The sequence below is a fragment of the Grus americana genome, chromosome 7 (genome assembly GCF_028858705.1).
Source record: "Grus americana isolate bGruAme1 chromosome 7, bGruAme1.mat, whole genome shotgun sequence".
Taxonomy (NCBI): domain Eukaryota; kingdom Metazoa; phylum Chordata; class Aves; order Gruiformes; family Gruidae; genus Grus; species Grus americana.
The window spans coordinates 5,238,137-5,255,381 of NC_072858.1; the positions used below are offsets into that span (position 1 = coordinate 5,238,137).

Consider the following 17,245-nt stretch of genomic DNA (forward strand, 5'->3'; position numbering starts at 1 on the left):
TGTGATTCTATGATTCTATGCATATGAATGATTAGGAAATTTTCTTGTGCTGGAGTTGATATTAAAGGACTGGACCCCTAAGCAGTGACCCACGGGCTGAGCCCTGCTCACACTTGTGGCTGGTTGGCAGCTACATCTGCACAGACAAGTCTGAGTGTTCAAAGTGTTTTCAAATCTTGTGTGTTAAGCCTGTGTTCAGACAATGACGTGTTCAGATATCAGGTGATGCCGATATATTAATGGCCCAATTTGAATTTCCTCTCCTACCTGAAAAGAAAATGGCCACGAAGTCTTCATGGAAGTCCTTTAAGATGAGAAGAGTACAGAAGGTGTTTTAAAATAGCAGCTCCTCAGAACAAATTAGTGTGCATTTTAGTACAAAGGGACAAGGATTCAGCTGTTGTAACACTGTTATTGAAAGGCACTTTCTCTCACTGCCTGCACCTGAGTGCAATAGCAGGGAAAATGTGATTTCAGGCATTTTAAATCATTATCTGTGAGCAGCAGAGCAGCAGGGTTATGAGTGTGATGGCGTGCTGTATGAACTAAGTATGGTTAGGAAATACCCTGGCTCGGGACGGGCACTATGGTCACACAGGATGAAGGCTTTGGCAGTGAGCCTGCTTGGCAATGCCAAAGCTTAACCACCAGGTAGGAGATTGGATCCAGAGCCTTTGTGGGAGTTCTGCGTGAGTTTAGCATTTGAGAGCTGGCCAAGTTATTAATGGAGAGTCTGAGTTTCAGAATGACTGTAATCCCTTATTTTGAAGGGATTAAGCATAAAAGGAAAAGTTGCTGAAAAAAAGTGGGGTTTTTTGTCTTGCGTGACACAGCCTCTAGATGTTAGGCATCCTTATTCAGTACAGGGCATCTCATTATGAGTTTGAGTCGTCTGCATGTAGTTACTATATGGAAACTGAGTATTGGCCTTAAAGATGGTTTTCACCCGATTATCAAAATTTAATCCATCCCTTTCCCTGAGATGACTGCTGCACTCCTGTAAAATTCTGCAATCGACAAGATATTTTTCTCTATTGTGAACTGAAAATTATTAATTTCTTCCCCCCCCCCCCAGTCATTCCAGGTGGGACAATTTAACATTAAAGTGCAGAAATACTTTCTTGGCTCAAAGTGATATCATTTGAACAGATATTGAAAGGAAAAGGATGAAGCAAATGCTTATAATCAGTTCTAATCTCCAGTAATAAAACCTGAAATATGGGAACATTATAATAGCTTATAGGTATGCAGAGATTATATCTCAGTACATGTACAATATTTTTTCCAAATGTTTTTGAGTTCCTATTTAAGGTAATTGCTCAGGCATTCCTGGTTACAACGGATGCTTATTGTTTGATTTATGTTGCAGTGAGCTCAGAAAGCAGCACTGTGGTGTGTGTATCTGTAAGGTAGGTTAACCTCCCTTAAATCTCAGTATTTGAGCTCTTTGGTCCAGTGGGGAGAACTGGAAGAACTGAGAGGGAAACAAAGTCTTGATAAGAAAAATCAGCCAGCTGATCCAGTTACTGTTTGTCACTGAGAGTATTTACTGAAGTTTAGGATTTTACAAACCTGGAATATAGATCCAAAAGATCTGAAATTAAGGAATGCAAGTACAGTTAAGATTAAAATACCTTTAGATTTACACCCCCTAGTATAATGCATTTTTAGAAATTAGTAGCAGATGTGCAACACACTGATCACATATATAAGTGATCAACATAAGGATAGAAGAAGCATTATTTGGGCTGTTATTATTTGGAGACAATAATAATAATGACGTCGTCATCTCTTGCGCTTCTTTTGCCTCTCATCATATAGCCCTGGTAGCGTTGGGAAGGATAACTGTATCTGTTGCATGCTAATACTTTGCACTGTAGGCAAACTCTTGGGTACGTGGGACCTCTGAAATTGAACTGGACAATCCTCTTGCCTGGTGAAAGGTAGCTCCTACAGGTTGGGTCCCTTACACACCTGAGAAAAGAAAGGAAGGAAAAAACCCACGTATAATTGTCATACAAAAATTGTGATATGGTCACTAAGCCCATTTGTTTCATTGGTTGCAAGAAACATTCCTTCAGAGATTTCTAACTGTGATGTTAATCCCAATTCACAGCACAGAACTCCTGAACACAGATGCAACTATATGGAATTTAAATCTGTATGTTGGTATACTATGGAACATAACGTATATAAATATCACACGCATATATGTAAATGTATAAATCTAAAGCACCTGATGGAATTCTAAGTATGTGAGAAAGAGTTACTGTGTAGGTCTGTTATCTTTCATTTCAACCTTACACTTTCTGAAGAGCTATGAAGAAACAATTCCATACCCCAAGTCAACAAAAAACCTTTCATTGGATGCTTCATTCTTCTCTAAAATTTTTATATAATTTGTGAAATACCTTCTGTGAATTTATACCAATTCTTCTTCCCTAGCAGAATATTATGGTGAATTAAAAATAAAAAGCTAACTAACAAAACTGTGTGGTTTTGTCCTAATAGCTAGTTCATTTAAAATCCTGCTGCTTCTTGCATGTGGGTGACTCAAATGTGTTTCAGGACTGTGTATCTTTGGTGTATGTATTTATTGTTGTCCATATGAAGTCAATCACATGCAAGGAATTATTTTGAAATGGTTGTTGAGATATTTTCCTTACTCTTTTCTAAAGAAATCAGATGCCACAGTTGTAAAGTCATGAGGATTTGGAAAGACCACACACGTGTCTGTAAACAGCATCAGATTTGTCTCTGTGCTGTGGAGCGTAGCAGGAACAAACAAATCCTGGTCTGGATGAGATCTTCACTGAATTTGAAAAAGATAGCGAATCATAAAAGGCAAACTTGACAATAAATCATATAGATGGAGTTTACTGGTATGGAGACACTGTAACACTGGGTATCGTGTAGGCACCAGCGTCCCTGTGTGTTTTGCAGTTGAGGTTTGGCAAGAGAATTTGTATTTTTGCTGTAGAAGGTGTCAGAACTGGATCCTTCCATTGTGTTGGAACAGGTTGTGGCTTGATGGGCTATGAGTTTAGAGCTTCAAAGTATGGCTGAAACCTTTTCCTGAATGTCTCTAGAAAGTCAGGCAAGCTAAGGGGTAACAGGGTTGAGCTGTCCATGCTGGGAGGATCCCTGGCCACCGGAGGTGGCCCAACCACAGGTCCCAGCTGAGGACATTGTTGAGTTGTGAGAAAGTCTGCAGAGCCATATGAGATAAGAGAGGTGAAATTACTGATGAATCAATTACTGTTGATTTGAATGCAGTTTGTAGCTCAAGGACTCAAGAGGGAAAACACCAACATGGAGAGGTAGAGAGTCGTAAAGGGAAAAAAAACCATGGAGAATGGCAGCTGAGAACAGTGGAGGATCTGTCTGAAGGAGCCATGGAGGAAGAGCAACCCTTCCCTGCCTGACTGTCGCCTGGCCAGCAAAGGCTTGTTGGGAGTCTCCTCAGTGTGGTGAGCATGCTAACGCCCAGCTCGTTAAATCCTGCTCTCTGTTGTATGTTGGAGTGAATACACCATCGGTTTATGCGTTGCAGCTGTACATAACCCACATGGAGTCTCTTTGTTTCGGGCACATTTAGCTGCCTACAAAGTGACCTGACAAGGGAGGGTTATGAAAGGGAAGTGGAGTGGGGAAGCGAGCGAAATGGGGAAGGTTGATATTATCGTATAATAACGAACTTTTAGAAACATAATTTTGTCGTGGTGTTAATATAACGTCTGTCTATGTGGTGGATGTTCCATGTCAACTTCCCGAGTCTTGGCATTCACAAAGCCATGGGGTCGCATCATCCAGTAACAATCTTTAAAAATATTTTTGAATTTTTTTTTTCCATAAATAACTTTGATAATGTCTTGGCATGTGACAGTTTCAAACCCAAACGCTCCTACCAGCCTTCTTGTGCCACAGCCTTTGCGTGACATGTGAAACATGGCATGGGAGTCAATCCCAGGCCTGCATTGGGGGTTGCTCAGCTCAGGTCTCTGTTCCCTGCACGGTCGCCTCTGGCATTGGTATAGGGTCTTCTGGTGGTCACTGTTGTGAAAATGTCCTTCCCTAACTCTTATATCAGTCAGTGTTTAGAGGATGAAAGTGTATTAACTTTGTTAATATATATTTAGTTCACATTATAAACTGTAATGCAATGAGGTAGTGACATTTTACTGGAGACTCCAGTATTGTTCATGCTTAAGTAAAACGAAGCAAAGGACAGCCCAGCCCTGGAAAGAAGGACTTTGCTTCATGGAAGCTTAGAGCTGTCCATGAAGGATTCCCCTGGACAGCCAAGATAACACCAGCATCCCAGCCACTCTGACACATCTTTGAAACCCTCCCAGCATCATCTGGTGTCATAGATCAGTAACTTCAGCAAGACTGACTCCAGGGGCATCTGGATCAATAGACAGGCAGCAAGAACGCTGCAGCAATAGAGTTGCTTTGCAGAGTTTTACTATGATTAGTAATCAGTTGTGTGAGTGTAATTAGTCAAATAGTGTTGAAGGGTGTAAGAAGCCAGTGCAAAACCATGTTTGGGGTGCCCCAGTTTGGCTGGGACACCTCATGCGCATGAATACTTACCCTTGTAACTTTATGCTTTGCATCCCAGGCCGCCTTGGTTGACACAGGCCAGTTAAGAATCTTAGTAACATCACCCGCATGTATTTAGGCAGATAAGTAAGGTTTTCTGGAGAAGAAGAAATTTAATGTTAATAAACCGTATGTAAGTATAGAGTAAAATGCAGCACGTATTAAACACCAGTGTGCTTTGCAAATGCAAACGTGGGCCTTGCTGCCATACCTGGAAGTAGCAGCTGAGTGGAGAGGAAATTAATTTCTCTTTCTTTGATGGTCACCATTAAAATCTCATTACTCCCTCCTACAGCTAACCCCGAGGTTACACATGTTAGCGCTGTCCGTCCGTTCTCTCATGGAAGAGGGTGAGCTCACTGTGATAACGAGCTGTTTCTTTGCGTTCGAGCCCTCCAGAGCACCCGGGCTGACTGGCTGGCAGCCTGGCAGGCTACGGGTGGACGTTTTAAACGTATTTTTTCAATAAATGCTGCAGACACAGGCCAGCTCATCCGCTTGACACTTACCACCGAGGATGGTCTGGCTGCCAGCCCCTGCATCAGCGACATGCGGTCCCTGGGTAAGCGGTGGCATCCCCAAGCTCTCTGCCTGCTCCTTGCATCTCCAGCTTCCCCTGTTCTTCTGCACACGGATGCCCTCTGCCATAAACCTGCCAGGCTTTCCCAGCTCACATCTCTTACCCAGCGTATACTGCACTTGGGAAGTCATTAAAAAGAAGAATGAGAATACCTTACCTGGGTTTATAGGTGCTGGGTCTGGTTTTTGACGGTCTTTTAACATGGAAAAAAAAAAATAGACTGAATGAGGAAAATGTGTGCTTTTATGTAATCAATTAATATGCATTGTAATCAGCTGAATGTATTAAGACTAGGAAATGTTGGTAGCACCAGTTCTGAGGAACAGAGTTGTCACGGACAAAGAGCTTATATTAAGAGAAGTGTACAGCTTGAATACTAAAGATGACATATTACTAGCACTAATGGGAACAAGATTTAATTCTCTTTGGTCCTTTGTGTAGGCAGATGGTCCCATGCTCAAATGCATGCTTTGCATCTGAAGTTCAGTTTCCTGTATGTTGTCAACACAAGTCTCTATGTTTGATTGATGCAGCTGAGTGCCCTTTACCAGTGCGTACCTGACAGGGCCAGACTTTAAAAGAAAACCTGAGTCTGCTAGCTAAGCATTGGAGGCAGAATATTTTCAATCAATGAACAGAACTTGCAATTCAAATTTTTCAACAGATAAATCCCATTGTAGAAAAGTTTATCTGAGGTTCAAACCAAATACTGCTGAATATGATAGAATCATAGAATACTGGAATGGTTTGGGTTGGAAGGGACCTTAAAGCCCATTTAGTTCCAACCCCCTGCCATGGGCAGGGACACCCTCCACTAGCCCACACTGCCCAAAGCCCCATCCAACCTGGCCTTGAACACTGCCAGGGTTTGTCAGAAGGGTTTCCATCCACAGACTCAAATTCCAGTGGATATACAACTTAGGAAAGTGCAGGGAGGATGACTTCCTAGGAGTGTGATGACCCAGAGCGAATCTGAGTTTATACTGGTGTGGTGTGTCTGCCCCAGCGGCTTTCCCTTCCCTAGTGCTTTCAGCAGTGCAGGTATTAGTTCCATATCAATATCAAGAGTGTTTTCCATCCCTTGATTTGTATGGAAGCCAAAGGAATTATCCCTGAAGTTAATTACTAGATCCATGAGATTATGCACGCAATGGAGATGGGGAGCCATCCCAACACAAAAATCAGATCATGACTTTGCTAGGTAACTAAGGAGTTAATCCAGAGTAATTCTGTATTACTTACAAGCGGTAACAGCTGCTGCTTCAGGAGTTGGAGAGTCTGACAGAGTGGATGAGTTCATTACTGTGAGAAAGGAAAATATGAAATTAAACATTGTCCCTATTTTAAATGTATTGATGGCTTAAGGATATTTGGCAACTTAAATGATTCTATGATTCTGTGACTCACATGAAAAATGCTAAACTAGTAAACTGCTCACCACGGTTCAGGAGATGACCAGAAATAAATACCTGCTATTTCAGCTGTTGTGGACTCGGTCGGGACTGTCAAAGAGAAAGTAAAAGCCAGGCTTTAGTAATTGTTACGTTACTGCGTGAGCAAAGCAAGGCCCCCAGCAGTGCCTGGTGCTGCAGCGATGGCAGCGAGGTCCATGCAAGGATTTCTCCCGTACCAACACCAAGCCCCTTTCCTCCTTTACTGTGTATGGAAGTCAAGGGAGAGGCGATAGGGATTGCCCCTGAAGCCGATGGTTAAATCCACGAGAAATTCACACACAGTGGAGGCAGGGAGCCAGTCCATACATGATCAGAACTTGGGCAGACAGCTCAGCATTGAAGCCAGACTAACACTGTATTACTTACAAGTGGTAATGTCTGCTGGTTCAGGAGTGGGAGAGACTGTTAGTGTGAGAAAAAAGAGATTAAATTAAATATTGCCTGCATTTTAAATGCATATTTTTGCCCTGAGATCCATAGCAGCATCCTCAGCTGCTTGCGATATTGTGCTCCGCATGGTTCAGTAAGTGACCAGAAATAAATATCTGGTGTTTCAGCCACCATGGCCTCCATCAAGACTGCCAAAGAGGAAATAAAAGCCACGCTTTGGTAATTTTTTCAATATTGAATGAGCAAAGCATAGATTGACAATGCAAAGCAACATTATCATTTAGGTGTAATTAGGTCTGGTATAACGAGATCCTCAATCCACCTACATTACAGCAGTTTACCCCATAATTTGGAATTTGTGTAAACCAGCTCGTGGTGTTTCCACTGCCGTTGAGGGTGGATGGAAACCACGTGTATGGTTCCGTGTATCGCCACAGAGGCAGAAGAGCTCAGTGTGGCAGGACCCCTCTGTCCACGGATCCCACCAGGAGTTTGTGTTCACCTCAGCACCTTGAGTTCTTCAGCTAATGATGCGGTAAGGGCTCTCACCTCTGAGAGAGCATGAATTTCGGCTCAAAGCTGCTAAAGTCCAAGGGAATCAGCACTCTGCTGCAGGATAAGTTGTATTTGACTAAACCTGAGATAAATAAACGAACACTGAAGTACCTGTTGCTTCAGGTGTGGTGAGCTTCAGGGGGACTGTCAGGAGAGAAAATAAAAACCATCAAAAGAAGGAAAGCCAGATCAATGCTTTCAGTTGTAAGGCGAGACCAGCAGCAGCGCAGTCAGGGTTCTCCCCAAAGCCGTGACTGAGGTGATGTTTTCTGAAGCCTTGGAGAAGGCTGCAGGTGTTTCTGCCTATCCCTTGGTGTTTCTGCCGTGCCATTCTCCCTGCCTCCCCGTGCAATGAGTACATCTGTCGACAGTGGGGCAGAGAAGCAAACCTGGTGGGGACAGGTATAATTTCTGTCCTGCCTCCTCACCCCGGATGAAATCCAGTATGAATTGCTGCTTGCAGTGAAGTAGTTCCACCCACTGCAAGATCTGCCGGAGCCTGGAAGATGAGCAGTCCATAACTCCTTTTAAATTACATGAATTATGTGCAGCTTGGGAAGGTTAGTTGGGAAACAAACATTTTGTTCTGTATATTACTAAAAATGTTTAAGCAAGCCTGGCTTTTGCTGCAATACAGCCTCTTGATACATCGGAGGAGAAATGCTTTAAAGTTGAGCAAGACTGAGTGGGTTGGGAATGTGGACTGATAGTCTGAACATAATTTCTTGTTAAACGCTTGTCCTGGGGCATGCAGCTTACGTAGAGCACATCAAAGATTTTTTGCAATTGTTTCTCCAATATTCATTGTAATTATTTGTCAGTAACCATCAAGTAAGAACAGTCCCTGGTACCAGGAAAAGGGGAGAGGAGAAAAATAACAAAAATGAAATCAGAATGAAAATGTGAGCCTCTTCAGAGGGGTAGTAAAAGCTTTATTCACTTGTTATTCACTATGTAAGTCTCATGGCTACCGTTATTCATTATATCATTATAATATAATATGCCTTAGCACAGCATGAGTATCACTTCCCTGTAGGATCTCACTCTCTTTTGGGCAGAAACAGCTGAGTTCAAAAAGATGCAGTGACCTGCCAGCCTACACTGATGTCTGACACACCACATTCCTATAGTGCCAGAGCCTCCAGCAAAACAGTTTCATCTTGCATCCTCAGCTAGCATGAATTTTCAGTGTTTTCCTCAATAACTTTCATATAAATATGATGCAGATCTTTGAAAATTACTACAAATTTATAAAGAGAAGAGAAGAGAAGATGTTTATAAATCTGCAAATCTGACACAAGTATTTTGAGGCTTTTGGGCAAATAGTCTTTGTCCCAAAAGCAGATTCCAGGTTGGTCTGCCAAAACCAGTGGTCCTCTCTGGAAGAAAATGTCTATAGCCCTGCTCTTCCCTCTCTGCTTCCCCCAGACCCCGGGTAGAGGAATCCCTTCTGTGAAGGTTGAGATGGCCCCAGGATGTATGGAGCCCACAGGGGCTGGTCCCACCTGTGACCAGGGTGCTCCTGCCCACCTTCTTGGCACTCATTGGCCTCCCCTCTCCCTGCTTGGCCACTGCCAAGGGTCCCCATTCCCATAGTGGCTCCAGCCTTGCACGAAGCTCTTCCTTTCACCCATACTGGCTTGCATGCGTGGCTTGGGAAACTTAATTCACATTAAATAAAATGTAAAAGGTGAGTACCTTCACAGATAACACCAGCATCTTCCTTGTGGTAGCAGTCGTGCATGCCCAGCCCAGCGTGAGAGCATTGCTCCAGGGAGGACTCATCCCCTCTGCACGCCACGTTGTCCAGGAGAATATCTCCTGTGCCTTCCCCAAAAAAGGCATTGATTTTGGCTGAGACTGGCTGCCCGCAGCCCAGATGCCTGCACACAACTGTGGCATCCGTCATGTCCCAGCCGTCATCGCAGACGGTTGCCCAGCTCCCGTTGTGAAAGACTTCGAGGCGTCCCGAGCACATGTTCTCTCCATTCACCAGTCTCAGGGCCATGTCTTGGAAAAGCAGAGGGAAACGCATGGGCACCCAGCAGCCTCAGAAATGGGCTTTCCAGCTGCATTTATCAAATAGCAAAAGCCAACTTTGTTGTGTTGCACAGAAAGTGGCAAAAACATGAAATTAATCTTATTGTAACGAGCCACATTGTGTCAGCTCATCAGCTATCATAAATCCTTACTCTCATAGTGTGCCATATACACTAGGTAGTAAATATAAACCTTTTTTTTTTCTCTTTCAGGCTCTGATGTATATGTCTGTAGCTAACATAACCATTCCTATCGACACCAGTATTCTTTAACAGCAAAACTCTTAGATAAGCCTCAAGTATCTCAGAAACTCATCTTACATGCATTTATTTGCTTTGAAATTTTTACCCATATAATTTTTGCCTTCCTAACAGTACTTAAGTTACTACATAAAATGTATAAGCTGTGAAAACTTTGCAAGACCCATCTAGGGAGAACTCACCAGCTGGAACGGGCTCCGTTGTGACTGGGGGAGTAACTGGCTCTAGGAAAGGAAACAGAAGAGTGAATTTCTAATTTTACTACAGAGGATGCTTAATAATGTTCTTCAGTTCCTGTATGAAAATAAAGAAAGCAGTACTGACAGAGAGCAACCCATCCATCTCTGGAAGCATCACCACCAAAAGGGAGAAAGCTGCAAACCCCTTTTTAAATGTCAGGTGTTAATCGTTGCCGTTACTTTACAGATGTAATCTTTAATTGGTTTAGGTGTGGGACATACACACCAAAGAGACACATGTCTGCTTGGGTCACGTGTTTAACTCCACTTGAGGTCTTTACTGAAAAACCTAACTCTATTAAAAATTTGTTTTGATTTTTCCCCAGGGAAAGGTATCCCCAGGATAAGCTGCAAACCAGCATTCTTTGTGCCAGGTCTCATCCACAACCCCTTTCAGCAGGTTCCGTTTCACCTCGGTCATTTCAGGCTCATAGAGTGCCCAACACGTGGATGAGCTTTGTTCATGGACCACCACTTGCCATGGTACAGAGGCTGCAGTGACTCGGGCTCTCCAACTGCACACGTGTTTCCAGTCAGAATATAGAATTGCTGGAAAACTGGGAATTGATTTGGAAAAAATCCTAAAGGAAGTTACTAAAAATATTTTGCTCCTAAATAAAAGAAAAGGAAATTTGATTTACTAGTCATAGTTCATAATTTATGGGACCTCAGGACTAGGAGGACTGAAATATAATAGTGATGATGTAGAATTATGATTCAAATAGTAATGCATAAAGCAGCCAAGTAATGGAATAGGAAATGGCACCTAAGAAGATTGACAATGATATTCCAGGTAGCCAAAGAATCTGAGAATTAAAATGAAAAATTAAAACACAAACCTGTGTGAATAAACTGCATGGGTTAACAAAAAGAAAAAATGTGGTAGGGACAGCAATTCTCATAGGTCTTTGTTTCAGGCCTGAAACAATTCCACTGATGGAAACAAGTCATGCATCAAAATCTTAGCTGCAGGCAAGCTTGCGTTGCTCACGAAGCAATAGTTTAGGAGACATGTGCTAGCACACCTGCGCAAATGACGCTGGCGTCCTCTTTATGTTGGCAATTATGGACAGCAATCCCTCTGTGGGAGCACTCCCACAGGTCGTCTTCATCCCCTCTGCACTGTACGTCATCGAGGAGGATGTTCCCAGAGCCTGGGCCAAACTGGGCTTCAGACACAGCTAGCAGAGCTTCTCCGCACCCCAGCCTCCTGCACACCACCTTGGCGTCCGCCAGCTCCCAGGCGTCATCGCAGACCGTTCCCCAGCTGCCGTTGTGATAGAGCTCGACGCGGCCCGAGCACTTGCCGTCGCCGTCTGCCAGTCGCAGGGACAGAGCGGAGGTGTCTGCTGTGGAGAAAGAGCCCGCAGAGCGCATCAGTGGCGTTTATCCACGGCAGTGGCCAAGTGCCATCCCGGTGAAGACAGGAGCAGGTAGCCCACAACGTAGTCTGCTCTGACAAAGGATCCTCCCCTGAATTTCAGTGCTGTTGTAGGATATTACAAATGCTCGAACCCATCTTTCTACATGGAATACTCAATGGGCATGGACGTAGTCCTCTTCCACAATGTGCTGATCTCTGGGGAAAATGATCCTCACCCATGCAGCTAGCTGCCCCTTCTTCCCACTTTGTGCAAGGTTTTCAACCTTTTATTTACCATCTTTCTCATCTATACTGTAGTGCTCTCTAAAGGATGAACACAAATACCCAGAACCAACCTTTTCCTGGGATACGGTTTGGGGTTTTTTTGTTTTTTCCCCTTTAAATAATGCCTGGTTCAGCTTCTTTTCCCATCCTTGCTAACCCTCTGGCATAACAGATGGTTGGCACAGCATCATTTCCCCAGAATAGCAGCAGAGCTATTTCTACAGACCATGCTCATTTCTGAGAGCTGGGTACTTATGGAATACTCCACACATTTATCTCACTTTCAGAGGGAAAGGCTTTTAGAGATCTGAAGTTCCAAATTAGTTTTATGGGCCTGGAGTGTATTTTTCTTTCAGAGACAGAAATCAGGGACACCACCAACAGCATAATGGAATTCCTCCTAGTTTGTGGCCATCATAAACTGTACCGAGTGTACACGCCTGTCTTACTCCTTGGTGGGTCAGTGATTATGAGGTTTTCATTTTGGGACATTTTGCTGTCACCTGGCAGCCATTTGTAACTAACTAACGCACATCCATTCAGAACGAGGGCCATGCTTCCTAGGACTCTGTTTCCCCTTAATTCCTTTTTGCCGACCATGATCAAAGCTCCTTCCATCCGAGTACCATGCTTATCATTTACTTCTGCAAAAGTTGGCTGTAAAGAAATGCCAGCAGCAATGTGCTTGGCTCACTTCCCAAGATCTAAGTCTAAAGTTCTACAAGACTGCCAAATATGATTTCAGGGAGAAAAAAAGATAATTGGGACAAAAGATAATTGAGACAAAAGAAAATTACCCTGTTGATCCAGGTGTTGAGTATTCATCAGCAGTAGTGAAAGGAGTCAAATAAAAAGTTTAAGAACTGGACTATATTAGCTATCTAAATCCAGGTGGGAATAGTGAGAAAGAGGCAGATTAAAAATTCTGTATCCAGATCTTGACTTAAATTACAGGCAGAAATAAATTTTTTGTGATTCAGCTGATATTAAAAATGGCTTTACCAGGAGGGAGGCAGCATTCCTATTAAAGTCTGTAAGTAAATGAAGTATTTCATTAATCTGAAATATGAACATCAATCTGAATTTTTTGGGGGCACTTCTTCAGAAAACAAAGGACTAAGTTACAGTCACAAGAATCTTTAATGTATTCTTCTGGGGGTGTCTACAGACAGCAGAAGGGCAACTTTTTACTTTCAGTAAATTAATAAAAGAAAATAATCAATATCCGTATCTCTCCAAAGTCAATGCTTTGTGCTTAGTTAAGTGTAGAATACAGTCAAACGAATCAGTGAGCACTTAGTTTTCCTGAGACTTTAACACAAACAACAGTTTACCTGCAGTATGTACAAATTAAAGTAATGAGATTATTAGTTAGAGCTATAAAGGAGCCTTTTTTCACCTATAACCATTGAACAGCATCCCTGTTACACACAATACGCATAAATAAGATGGAATTGTTTGCTCAAATACTTGGTTGAGTAGACATAGGCAAAATACTTAATAGTTGCAAGCACATAGTTCCATGGTAGTTCTTAGGAAACCATACATACACCATGTATTATGTTCCTTCAGCCTGCATAATAGTCGACAGATCACTCATTTAAGTAATTCATGCTCAACTTCTCGAAGCCGAGCAAATAAAAATAAATCGTGAGGGACCACATTCATTTCTCAGTTTCACCGGTGTATCCAAAGAAGTGCAAACTTCTTTCATTCAGCTGGAATAGAGCCCATTCTGAATAAGTAAGGCAAGCAGCAAAATCTGATCAAAACTCTGTGAAATATTCTCCAAAGTAAAAAAGTTTTCATTTCTATCCTTTTGAAAGTGAAATGACTGGCAGAAAAAAAGTAGAAAAACACTGACTGAAATCTTCTTCACTGTGCTGAAGATTTGTCTGTTCATTTCTAAGGCAATACTTGTAGAAATTAAGGCGGATAGATCCTAGATCTTGAACACGAAAATATTGTTTGAAATTAGGTGAATGGGTGGAACAGTAAGGAAATTGGTATTACACTTTCTAGTGCTCCCGCCACTGGCATTGAGTCACAGCTCTGAACTTCTGACAGCATAGATAAGGCTGCAGAAGATAAGCAGTGTTAAAAGAAAGGTTGTAAAGAGAGGAATGATCAGTTGCCTTGCTAACTGTTTATCGTGTTATGCAGCACGTTGGACTAACAGATGGCATGGGTGTGAAACAGCCAGCCACAGCTACCGTACCATAGGGAGATCCACAGCCCTCGCCACTGAGGCTGGAACAGAGCAGCTAGAATGGCAGAAGTAAAGGCAAGATCTGTGCGCTCTCTGGAGGACACGATGAGAATTCAAAATGATCTTCATAAACTTAATAAATGTCAAAAATCAGCAAGCTGAAATTCAATAAAGGCAGGTGGAATGGGCTGCTCATTGGAAAGAGAAAACCAAAACACAAAGGCAAAATCATCCTTTCAGCTGGCACAGGACCATGGAAAAACTGGAAGCTGGTAACGTTAACACTACAGTGAGCCAGTCTGGTCTCAGCCTTGCTCTCAGAGTGATAGATGGGAGCTACTTATTCTCCTTGGTCCTAAAGAGACCTCAGCTGCTCAGGCGGTGATTGCACGCTTAAGAAAGAGATAATGGGGAGAGCTTGGATGAATGAATCAAGAATATAATAGGCTTGAAAATCATGAGCTCTGGGGAATGCTTTAAAGAGCTGAATTTAGATTTTGTGTGAAGTGTCTTTCACTATTCTGAAGAGGGCTCTAAAGAGGATGGCCACCAGACCCTCTGCTCCTCAGAGTCCTCGGAGAGCTAAAAGAGCAACTGTAGGCACTACAGAAAATGTCCATCAATAGAAGAACTTTGAATACAGCGTCCAACACATTTTTTTGTGTGTCTTGAAAATATCTGTGAAGTTCAGAGTTATCTTCCCTGGTTGAGATTTGCATAGGAGCTTAAAGCTTCCTGGTGCTATCAATTTCTGTTTCAGTAGAAGAGGAGGTAGGACAGCATGTGGTGGACAGGAAGGTCCCAACTCAGCTGATGGCTGATGCTGTCTGGTAAAATTCTGGTTTTAAGATTTTTTTAATACCCAAGAAATTATCATAGATTCATTAAAACAGGTCATTCATTAAAAGCTTGCAAATTGTATTACAAAATAGATGCCAGAATAAGAGCTGCCCCAACAAAGAGAGTGGGGAAAAGGTGGGACACATGCACTCACATTGCAGCACGATCAGCGCTGAAGAAGGGCTGGACCCAACCTCTGTATAAGTTAATTTCCCATCCCCAGCAGGGACCACTGGGAGGTGCTGAGGAGGAGTACATGAACAGGACAAGCATACAAAGTACGCTCAGATTTGTCTCCTGGCTGCCTTTTTGCAACTCAGGGACTTTCTGAGCCCCAAATGGCGCTTTGTGTGGTGGTGCATGACAGAGACATTTCTGCTCCTAAAGAACGCAAGGCGCAGAGGTTGTATCTGACTGTTCCTTACCTTTGCTCAGCGTAGATAGCGATGCTGGAGCTGTCAATGGCTCGGTACCATCTGTGACTGGGGCGGATGTGATCAAGACATCTGTTTCTGTGACAAAACAATCTGTTGAAGCTTTGAGGAAGAAAAACCAATAGGAACAATGAATAATAATGATCAAACACAAATATGAACCAGAATTAAATTTTTGGTTAAAAGGATCTGGATTTGACATTTTGCTAGAAAAGTGTGAAAATACAGGAAGCTTTGTTTCAGAAACACACATGGACTCTATCACCACATAACACCATGATAAATACATATTTAAAATTTGGATTTTTAAGCTTCTTAGCTACTGGAGAATGAAGCAATGTATTCTTAGCCCTTTTTATCAAAACTTCATTGCATATATTTTCCATAGAGTATGGCCTTCCCTTAGCTCGCTTAGACCCAATATTGATTTTGCAACTATAACTTTGTCCTTGTAAGCTGTGTTTAGGATTCCTGGTGTAGATACTACCTTGGTCTCTTCATTTACTGAAGTGGATGCGAAGAAGGAATACAGGGATGTTGAAAGAACTGTGAAGGAGTTGAGGGAATACATTATTGGAGAAAAACATCAATCAGCGATAGAAACCGGAGCTGATGATTGCTGATATGATTTTGATTACGTCCTTGAAGGAAAAGTGAATTGGATCGTAGCCTCTAAAATCTGGTAATTTGAGTCAAAACTTCAAGTAAATAATCACCCAGATAGGGTGATATCTTGTTAATATCAACAATAAGGATCTGGGCAGCAGATCTGGGGGCTTAGGCAGCAGGCATTCAAGTGAACTTTCTGCTGATATTCTCCACAGGCAGCTCCACAAAACAACTGCAGCATGACGTGCTTTGCACTCTCCCATCATTAATTCCTTGGTGAGGGAGTCCAACAGGGATGAGTGGGAATGTACAGAGAACCAGCTGCTGAACTGTGCCAGGTGGTGGCATCTCCATCTTTAAGACTGGGAAAGAATTATCAAAGGTTATTGAATCTTTAAAGTGAAGATTTAATTATTGTTGCTCTCCGCTTCCCAGACAAAAGCACTGATATTTGGGCACTTTTGCTAAATTATACAAATAGCACAAGCAGCTTAAAGCTCCAAATTGTTTATAATTACATATCTCTCAAACTTTGACAGCCAAATATTTTAGAAATGAAGTGTTTAGAAGCTGGATTCTTTCTTCACTGAGATGATTAATTAACAGTTGACTGATCTTCAACTTTATTTAGTTATTGTAATCCTACAAATGTAATCTATTTTAAACAAACTGAAACACTATTATTATTAGATTTTTATGGTATAGTGTCTGTTCTTACCTTCAGCAGCTGTGGAAAGGATTTCTGGAGCTGAGGTACCACCGTCTTCTATAAGTGAACCGGGTGAAATGGATGATTCTGCAGTATTTTCAGAGGCTGTGAGAAGGAAACGAGAGGGAAAGCGCATTCAGATAAGGCTGAATGACTGAAATGAGCTCTTGAATTTAATTGCCTTCAGGCTTTCTGGAAAAGGGAGTCTGCGTATTAGTTGTCTTCCACATCCCCTGACACGGCTCAGAAATGGATCTTCATGTTAATGCTTTGCACTACCAGCATCGAAAAGGTTTCAGCCTTCTTTCACTGAGAGTGAGAAAAGCAAAAGGACTGTGAGAAGCAAAACTAGAAATGGCAGTAACATTTATCGGTATATAGTTTCCCAGCACTGCAACAGGGCGGGTTTTGTCACCTTTACTGAGAAGTTCAAAAAGTGAAGTAACAAAGGGCATTCTGGTTCTATGGAGGGAAATGTTTGTTACAGCTGCTCCTGGCTTATCCGACGGAAAGCTTTTCTCCCAGAGGTACAGTAGTCATTGGAGAAAGGAGGGAGAGGCTGTCGGGACTGACACTGAAATACAGCATCACAGCATCAGTTTTTCCTGCAATTCTCTGCTGGATCTCCTTGCCCTGTGGAGCATCACCATTGGCAGGTGGGGGCTGTATCGAA

General features: G+C 42.5%; 1 protein-coding gene across 1 annotated transcript; it reads right to left on the reverse strand.

Moving 5' to 3' along the window:
* Positions 1–1,754: 1,754 nt before the first annotated feature.
* Positions 1,755–16,689, reverse strand: LOC129208685 (deleted in malignant brain tumors 1 protein-like). Its single transcript, XM_054831865.1, has 12 exons — positions 16,582–16,689; positions 15,246–15,356; positions 11,149–11,472; positions 10,067–10,108; positions 9,283–9,594; positions 7,696–7,728; positions 7,006–7,041; positions 6,655–6,687; positions 6,428–6,487; positions 5,343–5,378; positions 4,597–4,702; positions 1,755–1,974 (listed from the first exon to the last, which is right to left on the reverse strand). The coding sequence occupies exons 5-12, from the start codon at positions 9,590–9,592 to the stop codon at positions 1,755–1,757; spliced, it is 834 nt and encodes a 277-aa protein (XP_054687840.1). The 5' UTR covers positions 9,593–9,594; positions 10,067–10,108; positions 11,149–11,472; positions 15,246–15,356; positions 16,582–16,689.
* Positions 16,690–17,245: the final 556 nt, after the last annotated feature.

Bases quoted from the DNA above. Each gene is read 5' to 3' on its own strand.
- LOC129208685 (XM_054831865.1), bottom strand. From the start codon at position 9,592: ATGGCCCTGAGACTGGTGAATGGAGAGAACATGTGCTCGGGACGCCTC. The intron at 6,488-6,654 runs GTATTTATTTCT...CCTTTCTCACAG, and splicing joins CACAACAGCTGAAATAGCAG to TAATGAACTCATCCACTCTG. The intron at 5,379-6,427 runs GTAAGTAATACA...CCATGTTAAAAG, and splicing joins AGCAGCAGCTGTTACCGCTT to ACCGTCAAAAACCAGACCCA.